This window comes from Anomaloglossus baeobatrachus, chromosome 12 (genome assembly GCF_048569485.1).
Source record: "Anomaloglossus baeobatrachus isolate aAnoBae1 chromosome 12, aAnoBae1.hap1, whole genome shotgun sequence".
Taxonomy (NCBI): Eukaryota; Metazoa; Chordata; class Amphibia; order Anura; family Aromobatidae; genus Anomaloglossus; species Anomaloglossus baeobatrachus.
The window spans coordinates 38,387,375-38,405,959 of record NC_134364.1 but is presented as its reverse complement, the minus strand read 5'-3'; the positions used below and the strand labels follow the sequence as shown (position 1 = coordinate 38,405,959).

Genomic DNA, 18,585 nt, shown 5'->3' with positions numbered 1-18,585 from the left:
GTTGTGTGCAGAAATCCCATATCAGTGAGATTATTAATGGTTGTCTGACTGTTCTGCCAATGTGAATGTACTTTGGCAAATCATCAAGATCCGCTGCTGGCAGCTCCCTTTTCTAATTCCCAACCAATGACGTCCCAGATGTTTTCCATGGAAGACAAGTCCGGAGATGCTGCAGCCGGGTAAGATATTTAGGCCACTGTTCAGAGTAGCAGTTGAAAAACTGCGCACTGCGGGGATTTCTGCAATGCCAGTCATCGATACTGCAGAAATCGCGATGCTTGGACAATTTGATTCCATTTTTCCATCATTTTGCATATCAGTAGCGCGTCTATCCATCCTGTGATTTCCTTAATTCCAGGTCTTAGTGTTGTGATCTCGGTGTCGTTGTGTACTTTACTGACAGTGTTGCAGTTTTGTTGCTGTATTTTAATTCTCCGTTTATTCTCCTGAACACAAAAAAGCCATTGACGTCACTTTTTGCTGAGCCGCGCTCCTCTGCTTTATGATTTGCTTTACAGATTTCCAACACAAGTTCACTGTGCAAGCTTCTCCTACCATGGACAAAAGGAAGAGTTTAATTAGTACCAAGTTCAGCCCTCCCGCCAGTCCCACCATTATCCCGCGCCTCCGAGCCATTCAGTGTAAGTAGCCATGCAAAAGACTGGTCTTCATTCTGGCTGTGCACGTCACATGCCTCTCGCTCATCCATTCTTAGCCGCTCCTCTAATTGCTGCCTCTGAGCCTCAGTTTGCGCACATATGTATTTTTTTGCTCCAGCATTATTAACACTGTGCAAATGAACTGATAAAACATGGCACTGCTAAAGCCAGGGGAATCGGCAAACCTAAAGAAAGGACCTACTGGATCCATTTCTGCCTCAAACTCCCAACCCCACGTTTATTTTTTTTGCCCCTAAAACTTTTTAAGCTTGGATCATCTAAGGCTGCTTTCACACCTCCGGTTTTAGCAGTGCGGCTAAATCTGGCTCTAAAACCTATGCAACGGATACGGCGAAAAAAACGCATCCTTTGCATAAGTTTTTACATGCGGCCCGTCCGGTTTTTGCCGGTTGCGGCACGCTACTGAGCATGCACAGTGCAAAAAACCGCATGCGGTTTTTGCCGCATCCGGCATCCATAGGCATGCATTTGAAAAAGCGCCGCATTGGCAGGATGCGGCGCGATGTGGTTTTTTTCGCCGGACAAAAAAACGTGCCAGCAACGTTCCATCCGGCCACCACATGGGCTCAATATGCCGCATTCGGCAAAAACTGGACCGAACGCAAGGCAATGCGACACAATCTGGCACTAATGAAAGTCTATGCGGAAAAAACACAACCGGTGGCAAAAAAAAAAAAACTGTTGCGTTTTTTCTGCAAAAACCGGATGTGTGAAAGCAGCCTAAGAAATAAAGGATTAAAATGAATGGAAAACCATTAATCTCCAGTCAGAAAGGAGCATTGTTTATAACCCAGCTTGTCCGATTCTTCTGTACACCAGAGCAAACATTTGGAAGCCGTGTGTATTCTGTGTAACGAATATTTAAGGCATTCTCTATTAAATACTTCCTTATCTCCACCAAGAAGACGCGGATCAATCCCATGATAATAGACAGCAAATATTAACTGATCTGTTATCCGTGGGTCCCATCAGGCTGTCGGGTAATGGGATCGAGAAAAAAAACTGGTGACTAAAGCTGGGGTCACACTAAACGACAGCGACAACGACGTCGCTGTTACGTCACCATTTTCTGTGACGTAGCAGCGACTTTGTAAGTCGCTGTTATGACCGCTGCTTAGCTGTCAAACACAGCAGCCGAAGCAGCGATCATAACGACACGCGTCGCTGTGCTGCAACATGTGCAGAGAGCAGGGAGCCGCGCACACTGAGCGCTGGCTCCTTGCTCTCCTAGCTACAGTACACATCGGGTTAATTAACCCAATGTGTACTGCAGCTACATGTCACAGTGCAGAGAGCAGGGAGCCGCGCACACTGCTTAGCGCTGGCTCCTTGCTCTCCTAGCTACAGTACACATCGGGTTAATTACATGATGTGTACTGCAGCTAAATGTGCAGAGAGCAGGAGCCGGCGCTGGCAGCGTGAGAGCGGCGGAGGCTGGTAACGAAGGTAAATATCGGGTAACCACCTTGGTTACCCGATGTTTACCTTGGTTACAGCTTACCGCAGCTGCCAGATGCCGGCTCCTGCTCTCTGCTCGCTTCATTTCATCGCTCTCTCGCTGTCACACACAGCGATCTGTGCGTCACAGCGGGAGAGCGACGACCAAAAAATGAAGCTGGACATTCAGCAACGAGCGGCGACCTCACAGCAGGGGCCAGCTCGTTGCTGGATGTCACACACAGCGACAGCGACGGGACGTCGCTGCAACGTCACAGCAAATGGTGACGTAGCAGCGACGTCGTTGTCGCTGTGTGTGACACCACCTTAAGAATGAGGGAAGATAGAAGTAGATCAGATATTGGGAAAATGTCATTACCGGTATTTTAGCACAAACACCACAACAGGGGAGGTGCAAGTTGAGGGTTTCAGAAAACTTCTGTTTTAAAGTAAGGTTTTCTTCCCCCAGAATTTTTCGGATTGTTTTGTAATCTAATCCTGATGTGTGGTATTGCCTTAGCCTTCCTGCAGCATGGCATTTTTAGTCCCTTTGCCATTGCATATGCTGGCATATGTTGGAAAACACATCTGTATACTCGGTCCTGTGTCCCCCCAATAAGGTGAGAGAGAAAACACATCTGTATACTCGGTCCTGTGTCCCCCCAATAAGGCGAGAGAGAAAACACATCTGTATACTCGGTCCTGTGTGCCCCAATAAGGTGAGAGAGAAAACACATCTGTATACTCGGTCCTGTGTGCCCCAATAAGGCGAGAGAGAAAACACATCTGTATACTCGGTCCTGTGTGCCCCAATAAGGCGAGAGGGAAAACACATCTGTATACTCGGTCCTGTGTGCCCCAATAAGGCGAGAGAGAAAAAACATCTGTATACTCGGTCCTGTGTGCCCCAATAAGGCGAGAGAGAAAACACATCTGTATACTTCTGTATACCAGAAACATAGGAAAAAAAAGGTAAGGCTGTGTTTTTTTTGTTTTCTTTTTCGCTCCTAATTGGGAGACCCAGACAGTGGGTGTATAGCTACTGCCTCTGGAGGCCGCACAAAGAACTACACTTAAAAGTGTAAGGCCCCTCCCCTTCTGGCTATACACCCTCCCGTAGGAGTACGGATTCCTCAGTTTTAGCTTTGTGCGCAGGAGGTCAGACACGCACGCATAGCTCCATTGTTTTTAGTCAGCAGCAGCTGCTGACTATGTCGGATGGAAGAAAAGAGGGCCCATACAGGGCTCCCAGCATGCTCCCTTCTCACCCCACTGTATGTCGGAGGTGTTTGTAAGGTTGAGGTACCCATTGCGGGTACGGCGGCAGGAGCCCACATGCTGATTCCTTCCCCATCCCTTTTTACAGGGCTCTGGGTGAAGTGGGATTTACTGGTCTCCAGGCACTGAGACCGTGCTCCATCTACAGCCCCTGGAGAAGATGCTGGATGGAGCGGAGTACATCAGGGACATGGCCCTGCTTCCTCAAGGTACTCTGTGTCCCCGTGCATTTGGCGCTCACACCGCAGCATGCTGGGTGTTGTAGTGCGCCGGGGGACATCAGCGCTGCGGCGCTTGTGCCATGGCCTCATTCAGCTTCGCTGAAGCAGGCACACTATTGGGACACGGTCGCGCCGGCCGCTGGGACTGCGGCGCGGCTGGCACTTGTGGTGCGCCGGGGACTTCAGCGCGGGCCGCGCTTTTACGGCGGCCGCGCTGATAACTCGAGTCCCCGGCTTTTGCGGCCTGCTTCCGTTCGTTCCCGCCCCCAGACCTGCCAGTCAGGAGAGGGGCGGGACGCTGGTCAGTGCATCAGCGCTGAGGGCTGGAGTCGTTTTTACATACTCCAGCCCTCACAGTAGGCACAGAGGGGACACTGTTTCCCGCACTTTTGTTTAGGAACTCCCACGGACCGCCCCTCTCCACAGACGCCGGCAGCCATTCCTGCTGACACGCTGAGCTGCAGAGGGGAGCCGGGGAGACCCAGACAAGGAATTCTGCGCCTCTTACCCGCTATTCAGCGGGCGGTAAGCAGCCCTCAGGGCTCACCCCTCTTGTGCCAGTAGTATTATTAGTATTTTGTTCCTGCAAATACTTTGTACTGCATAGCGCTGGTCGCCCTTTTGGCTATAGACTCTCTCACATTGCAGAGAGCCAACAGCATGTCGTCCATAAAACGCAAGGGTGCCAAGGCACAGACATTATATGCTTCCTGCACCGCATGTGGGACTTTTCTACCGGCAGGCTCCACTGACCCCCATTGTGTGCAGTGCTCGGCCCCTGCGGCGCTTGCACAGTCGGGACCTCTGCTGGACGTGACCCAGGGTGTACCACCTGTGAATGCTGTCCAGGTGACAGGAACTGAGTTTGCAGCTTTTGCTGACAGAATGTCTCTCACTATGTCACAAATTCTTGACACATTGCGAGCTAGGCCTGTACTTCAGGCCACGGACACTGTGCAATCATTGCCCCCTGGTCCCCCTCAGCTGAATTACCTCCAAGCTCCGGGACGGGCACATACACCTCAGGGTGAAGACTCTGACTCGGACGATGGCCCCGGGCAGCCTAAGCGGGCTCGCTATGAGGGACCTTCACATTCATCTCAATGGTCAGGATCCCAGCGAGATGAATCTATGGGTGATGAGGCGGACGTAACTGATCAAGATTCTGATCCTGGGACCGCTCTCAATCTAGATACACCAGATGGTGACGCCATAGTTAATGATCTTGTAGCGTCCATCAATAAGATGTTAAATATTTCCCCACCAGCTCCTCTTGTAGAGGAGTCAGCTTCGCAGCACGAGAGAATCCATTTCAGATATCCTAAGCGTACATTAAGCACTTTTCTGGACCACGCTGACTTTAGAGACGCAATCCAGAAACCCCACGCTTATCCTGAAAGGCGTTTTTCTAAACGGCTTAAAGATACACGCTATCCTTTTCCCCCTGAGGTGGTCAAGGGTTGGACCCAGTGTCCAAAAGTGGATCCTCCAATTTCCAGGCTTGCAGCTAGATCTTTGGTTGCAGTTGAAGATGGAGCGGCACTTAAAGATGCCACTGACAGGCAGATGGAGCTCTGGCTGAAATCCATCTATGAAGCGATTGGAGCGTCGTTAGCGCCATCTTTTGCTGCCGTATGGGCACTCCAAGCTATCTCAGCCGGGCTTGTGCAAGTCGACTCAGTCACACGTGCATTTGCCCCGCAGGTAGCACCATTGACCTCGCAAATGGCGGCATTCGCGTCGTACGCAATTAATGCTGTTCTTGACGCTACAAGCCGCACGGCAGTGGCGTCAGCCAACTCCGTTGTTTTGCGTAGGGCCCTGTGGTTGAGACATTGGAAAGCAGATTCTCATTCCAAGAAGTGCTTAACCAATTTGCCTTTTTCTCGTGACCGATTGTTTGGAGAGCGTTTGGATGAAATCATCAAACACTCCAAGGGTAAGGACTCATCCTTACCGCAACACAGACAAAACAAACCCCAACAGAGGAAGGGTCAGTCTGGTTATCGGTCCTTTCGAGGACCGGGCAGGTCCCAATTCGCCTCGTCAAAAAAGACTCAAAAGGACCAGAGACGCTCAGATTCTTGGAGGTCTCAGTCACGCCCAAAAAGGACAGCCGGAGGAACCGTTGCCAAAACGGCGTCCTCCTGACTTGCAGTCTCCGATTCCCACACCCTCGGTCGGTGGGAGGCTTTCCCACTTTGGCGACATTTGGCTGTCACGCGTCAAAGACCGTTGGGTGAGGGATATTCTGTCTCACGGGTACAGGATAGAGTTCAGTTCTCGTCCGCCAACTCGTTTCTTCAGAACTTCTCCACCACCAGACCGAGCCGATGCTCTGTTGCAGGCGGTGGCCGCTCTAAAGGCGGAAGGAGTGGTGACCTCCGTCCCTCTGCAGGAACAAGGTCACGGTTTTTACTCCAATCTGTTTGTGGTCCCAAAAAAGGACGGATCGTATCGACCCGTCCTGGATCTAAAGTTGCTCAACAGACACGTAAAAGTCAGGAGGTTCCGGATGGAATCCCTACGCTCCGTCATAGCCTCAATGTCTCAAGGAGATTTTCTAGCATCAATAGATATCAAAGATGCGTATCTCCACGTGCCGATTGCGCCAGAGCATCAGCGTTTCCTACGCTTCGTCATACACGACGAACACCTGCAGTTCGTAGCGTTACCTTTCGGTCTGGCAACAGCCCCCCGGGTCTTCACCAAAGTCATGGCAGCAGTAGTAGCTGTTCTGCACTCGCAGGGTCACTCGGTCATCCCGTATCTAGACGACCTGCTTATAAAGGCACCCTCTCAAGAGGCATGCCAACACAGTCTGAAGGTGGCACTAGACACTCTCCAGAGTTTCGGGTGGATTATCAACTTTCCAAAGTCTCATCTAACCCCGACCCAATCTCTGACTTATCTTGGCATGGAGTTTCATACTCTCTCAGCGATAGTGAAGCTTCCACTGGACAAGCAGTGTTCGCTACGGACAGGAGTACAATCTCTCCTTCAGAGCCAGTCGCACTCACTGAGGCGCCTCATGCATTTCCTAGGGAAGATGGTAGCAGCAATGGAAGCGGTCCCGTTCGCGCAGTTTCATCTGCGCCCTCTACAATGGGACATTCTACGCCAATGGGATGGGAAATCGACGTCCCTCGACAGGACTGTCTCCCTCTCTCAGACTGCCAAGGACTCTCTGCGTTGGTGGCTTCTCCCCACCTCATTGTCACAGGGAAAGTCGTTCCTTCCCCCGTCCTGGGCAGTGGTCACGACGGATGCGAGCCTATCAGGGTGGGGAGCGGTGTTTCTCCACCACAGGGCTCAGGGGACGTGGACTCAGGAAGAGTCCACTCTGCAGATCAATGTTCTGGAAATCAGAGCAATCTATCTTGCTCTGCGAGCCTTCCAACAATGGCTGGAAGGCAAGCAGATTCGGATTCAGTCGGACAATTCCACGGCGGTGGCGTACATCAACCACCAAGGGGGAACACGCAGTCGCCAAGCCTTTCAGGAAGTCCGGCGGATTTTGACGTGGGTGGAAAGCAGAGCGTCCACCATATCCGCAGTTCACATCCCAGGCGTGGAAAACTGGGAAGCAGACTTTCTCAGTCGCCAGGGCATGGACGCAGGAGAATGGTCCCTTCACCCGGACGTGTTTCAGCAGATCTGTTGCCGCTGGGGGACGCCGGACGTCGATCTGATGGCGTCACGGCACAACAACAAGGTCCCAGTTTTCATGGCACGGTCTCACGATCACCGAGCGCTGGCGGCAGACGCCTTGGTTCAGGATTGGTCGCAATTCCGACTCCCCTATGTGTTCCCACCTCTAGCATTGTTACCCAGAGTTCTCCGGAAAATCAGGTCCGACTGCCATCGAGCCATCCTCGTCGCTCCAGACTGGCCAAGAAGGTCGTGGTACCCGGATCTGTGGCATCTCACGGTAGGCCAACCGTGGGCACTACCAGACCATCCAGATTTGCTGTCTCAAGGGCCGTTTTTCCATCTGAATTCTGCGGCCCTGAACCTGACTGTGTGGCCATTGAGTCCTGGATCCTAGCGGCCTCAGGTTTATCTCATGAAGTTGTTGCCACAATGAGACAGGCTAGAAAACCATCCTCAGCTAAGATCTATCACAGGACGTGGAAGATATTCTTAGCTTGGTGCTTGGCTCAAGGGTTTTCTCCCTGGCCATTTGCATTGCCAATTTTTCTTTCCTTCCTGCAGTCTGGGTTGGAAAAAGGTTTGTCGCTTAGCTCTCTTAAGGGTCAAGTCTCCGCGCTATCCGTATTCTTTCAGAAGCGCTTGGCACGGCTTTCTAAAGTACGCACTTTTCTCCAAGGAGTTTGTCATATCGTTCCTCCTTACAAACGGCCATTGGAACCCTGGGATCTGAACAAGGTTCTCATTGCTCTCCAGAAGCCGCCTTTCGAGCCTTTGAAAGAGGTTTCCCTTTCTCGGCTTTCACAAAAAGTAGTTTTTCTTGTGGCGGTCACGTCTCTTCGAAGAGTGTCCGAGCTAGCGGCGTTATCTTGCAAATCTCCCTTCCTGGTGTTTCACCAAGACAAGGTAGTACTGCGTCCAATTCCAGAGTTTTCTCCCAAGGTGGTTTCTTCCTTTCATCTTAATCAGGATATCACTTTGCCATCTTTGTGTCCGCATCCAGTTCACCAATTTGAAAAGGGTTTACATCTGTTGGACCTGGTGAGAGCACTCAGGATTTACATTTCTCGCACGGCGTCTCTACGCCGTTCTGATGCGCTCTTTGTCCTAGTCGCTGGTCAGCATAAGGGATCGCAAGCTTCCAAATCCACCCTGGCGCGGTGGATCAAGGAACCAATTCTTCACACATACCGTTCTGCTGGGCTTCCGATTCCATCTGGACTGAAGGCCCATTCTACCAGAGCCGTGGGTGCGTCCTGGGCATTGCGGCATCAGGCTACGGCTCAGCAAGTGTGCCAGGCGGCTACCTGGTCGAGTCTGCACACGTTTACCAAACACTATCAAGTGCATACCTACGCTTCGGCAGATGCCAGCCTAGGTAGACAGGTCCTTCAGGCGGCGGTGGCCCACCTGTAGGAAAGGGCTGTCTGACAGCCCGTTCATGTGGTATCTTTTTACCCACCCAGGGACTGCTTTTGGACGTCCCACTGTCTGGGTCTCCCAATTAGGAGCGAAAAAGAAGGGAATTTTGTTTACTTACCGTAAATTCCTTTTCTTCTAGCTCCAATTGGGAGACCCAGCACCCGCCCTATTTGTTCTTAGGGTTTCGTTTTTCGGGTGCACATGTTGTTCATGTTGTTTCTTAAGTTCTCCGATCTTGTTATCGGATTGAATTTGTTTTTGAAACTGTTATTGGCTTTCCTCCTTCTTGCTTTGGTACTAAAACTGAGGAATCCGTACTCCTACGGGAGGGTGTATAGCCAGAAGGGGAGGGGCCTTACACTTTTAAGTGTAGTTCTTTGTGCGGCCTCCAGAGGCAGTAGCTATACACCCACTGTCTGGGTCTCCCAATTGGAGCTAGAAGAAAAGGAATTTACGGTAAGTAAACAAAATTCCCTTCTTTGTTTTTTGCGTTTTTTCATGTGTTTTTTTCTTGCTTTTTTTTTTTTTTTTTTTTTTTTATCCAATAAAAGAAAGGAAAAAGCATCCCAGCAAAGTCTATGAGAATCCTTACTTGCTGTGCACAGGCTGCTTCTTTTTTCCTTGCAAATTTTGTTGCTGAAAAAAGAAGCAGCGTGTTAATTGTTTCTGCATTTCTTTCTGCTTTTCTATAATCTTCTGCAATGCTTTAACATTATGGGGGATTATAGCGCAGCACTTCGCCTCACACACCGTGCATACAGCATGGTCTGTGAGGCGATCCATAGCTCAGTAACCCGGGGTCATCATGGTGATAACCCAGGGTTACCATGGCACCGATCGGGTCCCTGTGATCGCATTAAAGGGACCGAATTGCCAGGGAGAGGTATGCGACCCCTCTCCCTGCCCTCTGAATACTGCGATCACACTGATCACATTATTCAGGGGGTTAAACTGACAGGAGCGGCATGGGCACCGCACCGGGCAGTGAGAGCTGGGTCCTGCCTGTAACATCAGCCAGAGATCCGACGGCAATCACGGTGGTACAGCGCAGGAACTCCCACAATCGCCATTACCAGAAAAAAAGCAAGTGAAATGTGCAAACGCAATAAAAAAAAAAACTACAATTTTTTTTTCTGCAGGATTTTTCCTGCCAAAAAGAAGGATTTTTGTGTACTCACCGTAAAAACTCTTTCTCTGAGTCTTCATTGGGGGACACAGGACCATGGGTGTATGCTGCTGTGACTAGGAGGCTGACACTAAGTGAACATAAAAAGAGTTAGCTCCTCCCTAGCAGTGTACACCCTGAGCCGGAGGCGGATCTACGCCAGTTTAGTGTACAAGCAGTAGTAGGGGAAACCTGAACAACCATAACTAAACAAGGTAATACCAAGAGAAACACAGTACCTTATGAAAACGTATATATAAATGTATAATAGCCGGGTGGAAAAAACACATTGTCCCGAAAAGAACCAGGAACATCCGGCTAACTAAGACCTCACAATCCAAACAGGGTGGGTGCTGTGTCCCCCAATGAAGACTCAGAGAAAGAGATTTTACGGTGAGTACACAAAAATCCTTCTTTATCGCTTTCATTGGGGGACACAGGACCATGGGACGTCCAAAAGCAGTCCTTGGGTGGGTACAGAAGCAATCCTACAGATCCAAAAACAATCAAAAAATTCTGTGAGAAAGCTCTGTCCAACTGTATACTACCTTTTCATAGGTGTGCGACGGCCGCCTGCAACACCTTTCTCCCAAGGCAGGCATCCGCTGACGCCTGGGTGTGGACCTTGTAAAACCTGGCGAAGGTATGAAGGCTGGACCACGTGGCGGCTTTGCAGACTTGTTCGGCTGACGCCTGGTGTCTGATTGCCCAAGACGCCCCAACTGCACGGGTGGAATGGGCTTTTACTCCCCTCGGAGGGGACTTGTCCCTGATCCGGTAGACCTCTGATATGGCTGACCTTATCCATTTTGCAATGGTAGCCTTGGACGCCGGCATGCCCCTCTTGGAGCCAGAAGGCAGGACGAACAGGTTGTCTGATTTGCGGAAAGGCGCAGTTCTCGAGACGCAAGTCCTGAGGGCTCGCACTAGGTCCAGAGTGTGCAGTGACCTCTCCAAGGAGCGAGTGGGTGCCGGACAAAAAGATGGAAGCACGATCTCCTCATTCAGGTGAAAAGGAGACACTGCCTTCGGCAGGAAAGCAGGAGACGGGCACAGGACAACCTTGTGCTGGTGGAAAACCAGAAAAGGTGACCGGCATGAAAGAGCTGCCAGTTCAGACATTCTCCTGATTGATGTGATCGCCACCAAAAAGGCCACTTTCCAGGATAAGTGTGAGAATGAGGATTCTTTGAGTGATTCAAATGGAGCCAGTTGGAGGGATCCTAAAACCAGATTAAGGTCCCATGGTTCTAGCGAAGAACGATAGGGCGGAACCAGATGGGCGACTCCCTGGATGAACGTCTTGACCTGTGGAGGCGATGCTAGATTTCTCTGGAAAAGGACAGACAGAGCCGAAACCTGCCCTTTGATAGTCGCCAGCGAGAGACCCGCTTGTAAACCTGCCTGAAGGAAAGCCAGTAGCGCCGGGAGTGACAGAACTAACGGGGAGGAATTGCCGTTGACCTCGCACCACTGAAAAAAGGCCTTCCAGGTGCGGTAGTAGATCTTTGACGATGAAGGCTTTCGAGCCCTGACCATAGTCTGTATCACCTCTGGAGCAAACCTGACTGGGCTAGTAGCCAGGATTCAAGAGCCATGCCGTCATATTGAGAACCCCTGAATCTTGATGGAAGAGCGGACCCTGAGACAGCAGGTCTGGCTGATCTGGGAGCCGCCATGGGGTGTCTGCGATGAGCTGTGCGAGTTCTGCGAACCACGCTCGCCTGGGCCATTCTGGGGCAATGTGAATCACTGGAATGCCCTCTGTTTTGATTTTCTTGAGGACTCTTGGGATCAGTGGAAGCGGTGGGAAGATGAATGGTAGTCTGAACTGATTCCACGGAAGAATGAGAGAGTCTACTCCTAGCGCCTGCTTGTTGTGGTAACGGGAGATGAACTGTGGGACTTGATTGTTGAACCGAGAGGCCATCATGTCCACATCCGGAGTCCCCCATCTGTGGCAGATCTGTTCGAAAACTTCTCTGTTGAGAGACCATTCGCCCGACGCCAGACCCTGTCTGCTGAGGTAGTCGGCTGCCCAATTTTCCATGCCGGGGATATGTTCCATGGAGATCCTGGAGTGGTGAGACTCTGCCCACTGTATGATCTTCTTCACCTCTCTCATTGCCATGACGCTCCTCGTGCCGCCCTGGTGATTGATGTATGCCACCGCCGTGGCGTTGTCAGACTGTATCCTGATTGGCGATCCCTGTATTAAGCGCTGAAACGTCTGCAGGGCTCGGAGGACCGCTCTGATCTCCAAAACGTTGATCGGGAGCCGGCTTTCCTGGGAGGACCACTGACCGTGAGCCGTGTGTTGATGGGGCACCGCTCCCCAGCCCAGAAGACTGGCATCGGTGGTAACTGTCTGCCAGTGTACCGGTAAGAATGACATTCCTTTGGAAAGATTTTGGCTGTTGGTCCACCAAAGAAGCGAGCGGCGGGCTTCCGGGGGAAAAAGTATCTTGCGATCTAAGGTAAAAAGTGACTTGTCCTATTTGTTCAGCAGGGATAGCTGAAGGGGACGAAGGTGGAAGCGGGCAAATGGAACCGCCTCTATTGCCGCCACCATCCGACCAAGGACTCTCATACCAAAGGGCATGGACACCGCTCTGGAGTGGTGGAGGGTCTGGAGGTCCTTCCGGAGAGAGACAATCTTTTCCTGTGGGAGGGACACGCGTCCTTGGATGGTATCGAACTCCATGCCTAGGAAGGTAATCCGGCGGGCCGGGGTCAGAGAGGACTTCTTCCGATTGATGAGCCAGCCTAGTCGGGACAGAGTATCGATGGTGACCTGAACACTTAGGAGGCAGTCGTTGAAAGAAGACCCTTTGATCAGCAAGTCGTCCAGGTATGGGATTTCCAAAACTCCTCTGGAGTGTAGGATAGACATGGCAGCAGCCATGACCTTCGTGAACACTCGTGGCGCAGACGCGAGGCCGAAAGATAGGACAGTAAACTGATAATGATCATCTGCTATAGCGAAGCGCAGGAATTTCTGGTGCTGATGGGCATCGGGATGTGCAGATATGCGTCCTGTATATCCAGAGGGGCGAGGAATTCGCCGACCTCCATGGAGGCAATCGCCGATCGGAGGGACTCCATGCGAAACTTTCGGGGTTTGACGTATCTGTTGAGAATCTTGAAGTCGAGAACAGGACGCACAGTGCCATCCTTTTTGGGGACAACGAAGAGATTTGAGTAGACTCCCTTGAAACGTTCCGAACTTAGAACTGGAATCATGACCCCTGAGCGGTGCAGAGATTTGATGGCGTGAAAAAAGGGGCGAGCTTGCGCGTCTGACTCGGGAGGATGAGAGGAAAAAGCGACTTGGAGGAATTGATGAGAACTCTATTTTGTACCCTGAGACTAGAATTTCTCTGACCCAGGCGTCCGTGATCGAAGGCAGCCAGACGTGTTGGAAATGAGAAAGGCGCCCGCCCACCTGGTCTGCGCTGGCGCGCGAAGACCACAAGTCATTTGGTGGGGTAGCGCTGTGATCTGGATGTTGATTTGGCTGGCTGGCGTGGCCTAGAACGCCAGGAAGGGTTTGATTTGAAGGACTGGTTCTTCCAGTTTCTCTGCGGGGATCTGTTCCTCCTAGGATGTGTAGTGGAACTGAAGCTGCGAAAAGGCTGAAACCTTGAGGTCGGCTGGCGACGCGGGATACGTCTTGGTCTCAGCTGTGGAAGAGAGGTGCTGTTTCCTCCCGTAGCCTCGGCGATAATCTGATCGAGCCTGTCCCCTAACAGCTGACCTCCTGCAAACGGGAGGGCGGTAAGGGATTTTTTAGAAGCCGCGTCTGCATTCCAGGCTCTGAGCCAGATCGCCCGACGGATTGCCACCGTGTTGCTAGCCGCTTGTGCTGCGCAGTTGGCTGCTGACAGATGAGTTAATGATATACTCACCCGCTAGAGCAATCTGTGCCGCCATGTTGGCGAACTCGGGATCGCTAGACCCTGAGCGAAGACCTCTGCGGAGGGTGTCGGCCCAGGCCACCATGGCCTTAGCTACCCAGACGGCGGCGAAAGCAGGCGACAGGGCCGCGCCTGCCGCTTCAAAAGCCGAATGGGCGAATCTCTCGTTGTTCCGATCCGTGGCGTCTAGGAGAGATGTCCCGTGCGGCAGAGATAGAACTGTACGAGAGGCCAGGCGGGAAACCGTAGGGTCGACCACAGGTGAGCCTGCCCATTCTTTCCTGAGATCCTCAGGGAAGGGATAGTGTAAATCAATCGACTTACCATTGTTGAATATCCTGTCCGGTTGCTGTCTGTGCTTGCGTAGAATCTCAGCAAATTCTGGATGGTCACAGAAATGCCTGTGGGCACGCTTAACCCGTTTGAAGGATACTTGCGAGCCCTGGGTGGTGACGGAGTCTGTCTGGAGCTTCAGTGTTTTATTCACCGCTTCGACCAGACTATCCACCATGCGCCTGACATCGGCTGCCTGATCCGAGTCCAGCAGTGAGGCTGCATCCAACTCTTCTGAAAGATCAGACGGTCCCGGAGACGAGTGGTACTCGGGCCTTGGAGGGGAGAGAGACCTCTGGGGGGAACTGGAAGAGGAGACTGTGCGGGTCCGCTTCCGCGCTGCAGTAGCCGGGTCTGGGCCAGACCGACTGTCGTCCTGCTGGACCTGGGGGGCATGGCTGGGTGTAGGGATCGACTGCAACGCCTGCGCGATGGACAGCGACGCCCTTGAAAGAGAGTCCACCGACTGGGAGAGGGAAGTCAACCACTTCGGGGGAGGGAGCGCATTGGAGCCCAGGGCGTCCTGTACTGCTGCAGTAGCGACTGGGACGGGGGGGGGCTGTCGGCATCTGGGACAATCTGCGTGGGCTGTAGGTCAGGGACGCAAGCCGAGCAGAGGGGCGTAGCCTGGCCTTGGGAGAATTTTTTGTTGCAGGACGAGCACGCAAAATACATTATAAAGGGGGCCTGTTTGGATCGGGAAGACTTATAATTAGGCATGGCTGCTCAGGATACTCTCACTAGTGACACTAGGGAGGAGACAGGAGCTAGGAAAAGAAAGAAGAAGGGAGAAAAAAGATAAAAAGTCGCTGGTCCTAATCAGGAGCAGCACTCACCCAGGTCCTGTGTCCTTCCCAGGTCAGCAGGGGTCTCAGAGTAGCTGGGACAGTACCAGATAATAATGCTGCCGCTGCTTACCTGCCTGCCTGTGCTGAGGTGAGCAGTTGCAGAAAGCGCGGGCTTTTTTTTCTCTCTTCTCTAGCTGCGGGGGGCGTGCTGAGGGACTGGCCGGCTTGTCTACGGGCAGAAAATGCGGGGGGGGCGTGGCCGGGAGATTGCGCGCGAGAACAGGGGGGGACGGAGCGCTCCGGCCTGAGGTAGGCCCCAAACTGGGGACTAAATTAGTGGGCGGCCGCCGGAAGCGCAGCGCTGCACGCGGTGAAGATCTTGCCTGCGTCCTGGCGGTGTCGCTCTGATACTCGGCCCCATCCTTGCCTGCTGCGGCTGCCTGTGAGTCCAGTCTGCCCCTGGGAGACATCAGGGGAGGATGCTGGAGAGCTGTGGGAAACACTGCAGAGCGCTCCTGCGCTTCAGTGACCGGATCCTCTGCTTGGGCCCAGGGTAGAAGGGTAAACGCTGGGGGAGGCATGAAGCAGCTGAGCGCTCCTGTGCTGCAGAAACCTGCGATCCTCACCGGGTCCTGGATGGGGGAGCCACTGGTGATGCAGAGAGCCCTCGCTGCCTCCACCAGAAACACCCCTGGGACGGTAGCGTAGGGGAGGACGGGGAGTGTGCCCTTAAAAACACTCTACCCCAAGCAGCCCTGGGACAGTACCGTAGGGCTGGAGGGGGATGAGGGCCTCGTGTCTCGAGCTTTAACACGCCTGGGGACGGTACCCGGAGGGATGAAGAAGGGGAGGGGTGCTCTCTGTTGCAGGGACTTTAACCCTGCAGAAGAGACAAAAGAATAGAAAATGAGAAGGCTGAGCGGCGCCGTAATAGCAAAAAAACGGAAAAAAGGAATAGCCTAGGCTGAGGTTGGCCCACAGAGATATGGGCCCACTTCAGCCTCCTACGACACTAAGCAAAAAACTAGATCCGCCTCTGGCTCAGGGTGTACACTGCTAGGGAGTTAGCTCCTCCCTGGCAGTGTGCATGTTCATTTAGTGTCAGCCTCCTAGTCACAGCAGCATACACCCCATGGTCCTGTGTCCCCCAATGAAAGCGATAGAGAAATGCGTTTTGTGTGCAGAAAAGAAGCACACAAAAAAGCAATGTGGGCACATGGCCTTACAGCTCGATTCATTATGCATTTGCACTTTTTTTTTAAGGGCTTGGTGTATTTTGCCTTTGTTTTATTCGCACATAATTCATTTATTTTGCACCTTTTCAGAAGTTTTCCTAATGTGTTCACCTGTTTTGTTGCTTTTTAATTACCAATATGTGCAACATTTGGGGTTTCCGGCTGGTTTCCACCCACAAATGTATTCCGGTCCTCCCACTGGATGGATTTTAGGTACACCTAAAATTGTCACTTTTTTTTTTTTTTTTTTTTTCTATTATTTTGCAAACATGCAATTTTTTTTGCACTAAATAATTGCAAAAAGGATTAAAAATGTGAAAAAAACATTTTTAGGTTTACACAAAATACATGAAAGTTCTGCGGCATCTTGAAAAATGTGGCACAAAACTGCATCAGATGCCAAAAGAAAAAAGTAATCAACGGCAATGATTAATGTGAACAATCCTAAAACTGGGTAGGAATGTTAAATTATAGAGGATTCGGGGCATTACATTTCTGGTCTCTTGGTTGTATGAATGTATTGCCCCGTGACTAACACGACCTCCGGTTTTATCCTGGCAATAGATCATAGAGCCTTTTTTTTTTTTTTTTTTTTTTTTTTGCTGGTGTATCACCGCCGTTGGCTTATGTGTTGTCTCCTCACGGATTTGGCACTGCTTATTCTCACTATATATTTTTCATCTCACAGTGACCCCAGGAGACTCCAATAAATCAAGAAACCGCAGCACTGGTGGCCAGAAAGACGAAAGTGAAGACGAGGAGAAGAAGGAGACCAAGAAAAAGTCTCGTCCTTGGGCTCCGGCCAGTTTGGGTAGTAAAGACTCCAGTGGTGGCGAGGACAGGCGAGTGCTGTTATAATGCCCACGTGCAATATAAAGGCCAGTGTATGAAAACATGATAGTCTACAGCAGGAACGGTTTCAGACACATTGGTACAATTTTAGTGGCGCTTTACCCTAATTAAGAACATCATCTGTCCAAACCATGGGTGATAAATGTATATCTTCCTGGGACTGCCACGGATCTAAAAAAAAAAAAGTCTTGTCTTCCATGTGGAAGGTGGTCAGGTATATGCACTACCTCTTTATCCACTACAGGACTGGAAGATGTGGCCAAGTACAGCGCTCAGCTATCTTCTTCAGTTCAAAAGATCTTGTTGGTGAATGGAGCAGTATGGTGCACACTATTCCATCAACACGAGACTATGGGACCCTCATTCTTGTGGCTGGTTGGTTAGTTCCCATTAGGCAGCATACATTTATCATCAGTCCTGCCTTATTACAGACCGTCTAACCCTATAGTAGATTCCTATTCTTGAGTACAAAATGCCCCTCGCGGCCCACTCGCACTATTGAGCCAGTAGGGCATGCTGTGATCTGACCCCAGGATGTTGCACAATTGTCCTGAAGCAACTTACCAGATTGATCCTTTTTATTAAAAATATTGAAATCATGGAAATAATGTTTCTCTAACCTGCAGGTTATCTATAGAAAGCGCAAAGTCTTGTTCTTCAAGTTCCTCCAACCACGGGAAGCCAACGAAAACTTCTGCTGCTCCTGGATTCACCACTGTGACTGAGACAGGTAAGCAACATGAGCGCTCAGCCGCACAAAGTGTGAATTGGAAGAAAACCAAAAGTATTGTATGTATGTATGTATGTGTGTATTTATGTTTGTATGTATATATAATATAAATAATGTATATGTACACGTGATCTGTCTCTGAGATTAACACATTGGTATAGATTCATTAAGATCTGCGCACGCCAGCCTAAAGGCCGCTTTACACACAACGATATCGCTAGCGATCTCGTTAGCGATGTGATACGCCCAGATCGTTGCTATGATTTGCCGAGATCGCTCATAGATTATTCTGTAGCGGTCATAGCGGTCACACGTACACATCTCACAAACGACGCTACATCGTTCAGCGATATATTGTTTGACCAAGCCGGTCGTGTGGACACAGTCACACAGCATTCCTCCCAACGATTCCGGCAACAACAGAGGCGTATAATTGTCCATAGCATACACCCTGGCGTGACACCAATCAGAGCGGAGGAGGCGAGGAGCATTGCTCGTAACGACACGCCCACGTCACTGATGATGGACGCACTAACGATGTTGTTCGTCGTTGGCAGGGTGTCAAACGTAGCAATATGTCTGCTTCATTCTCAACGACTAACAATATTTTGAAAATGAACGACGTGTCAACGATCAACGATTTTCACTAGTTTTGCGATCGCTCGGAGTCGCTCGTAGGTGTCACATGCAACGACGTCACTAACGACGACGGAAGTGCGTCACGAAAACAGTGACCCCGACGACTTATCGTCAGATAAATCGTAGCGTGTAACGGGGCCTTAAATGAAGCGCACCCTGGGGTACGAGGGGCCAAATTCATTAGGAGCACACATCTTAATGCATTCGATACATCTTATTAGTGATGTGTGCCTCACC

General features: G+C 51.1%; 1 protein-coding gene across 1 annotated transcript in view; it reads left to right on the top strand.

The window, feature by feature from the left end:
* MAP3K9 (mitogen-activated protein kinase kinase kinase 9) overlaps window positions 1-18,585 on the top strand; it is a 102,459-nt gene that overhangs the window by 72,487 nt on the left and 11,387 nt on the right. Inside the window, exons 7-9 of the mRNA XM_075331068.1 lie at window positions 519-641; window positions 16,816-16,975; window positions 17,606-17,709. Of these exons, the coding sequence (XP_075187183.1) occupies window positions 519-641; window positions 16,816-16,975; window positions 17,606-17,709 (387 nt within the window). The remainder of the gene's footprint in view (window positions 1-518; window positions 642-16,815; window positions 16,976-17,605; window positions 17,710-18,585) is intronic.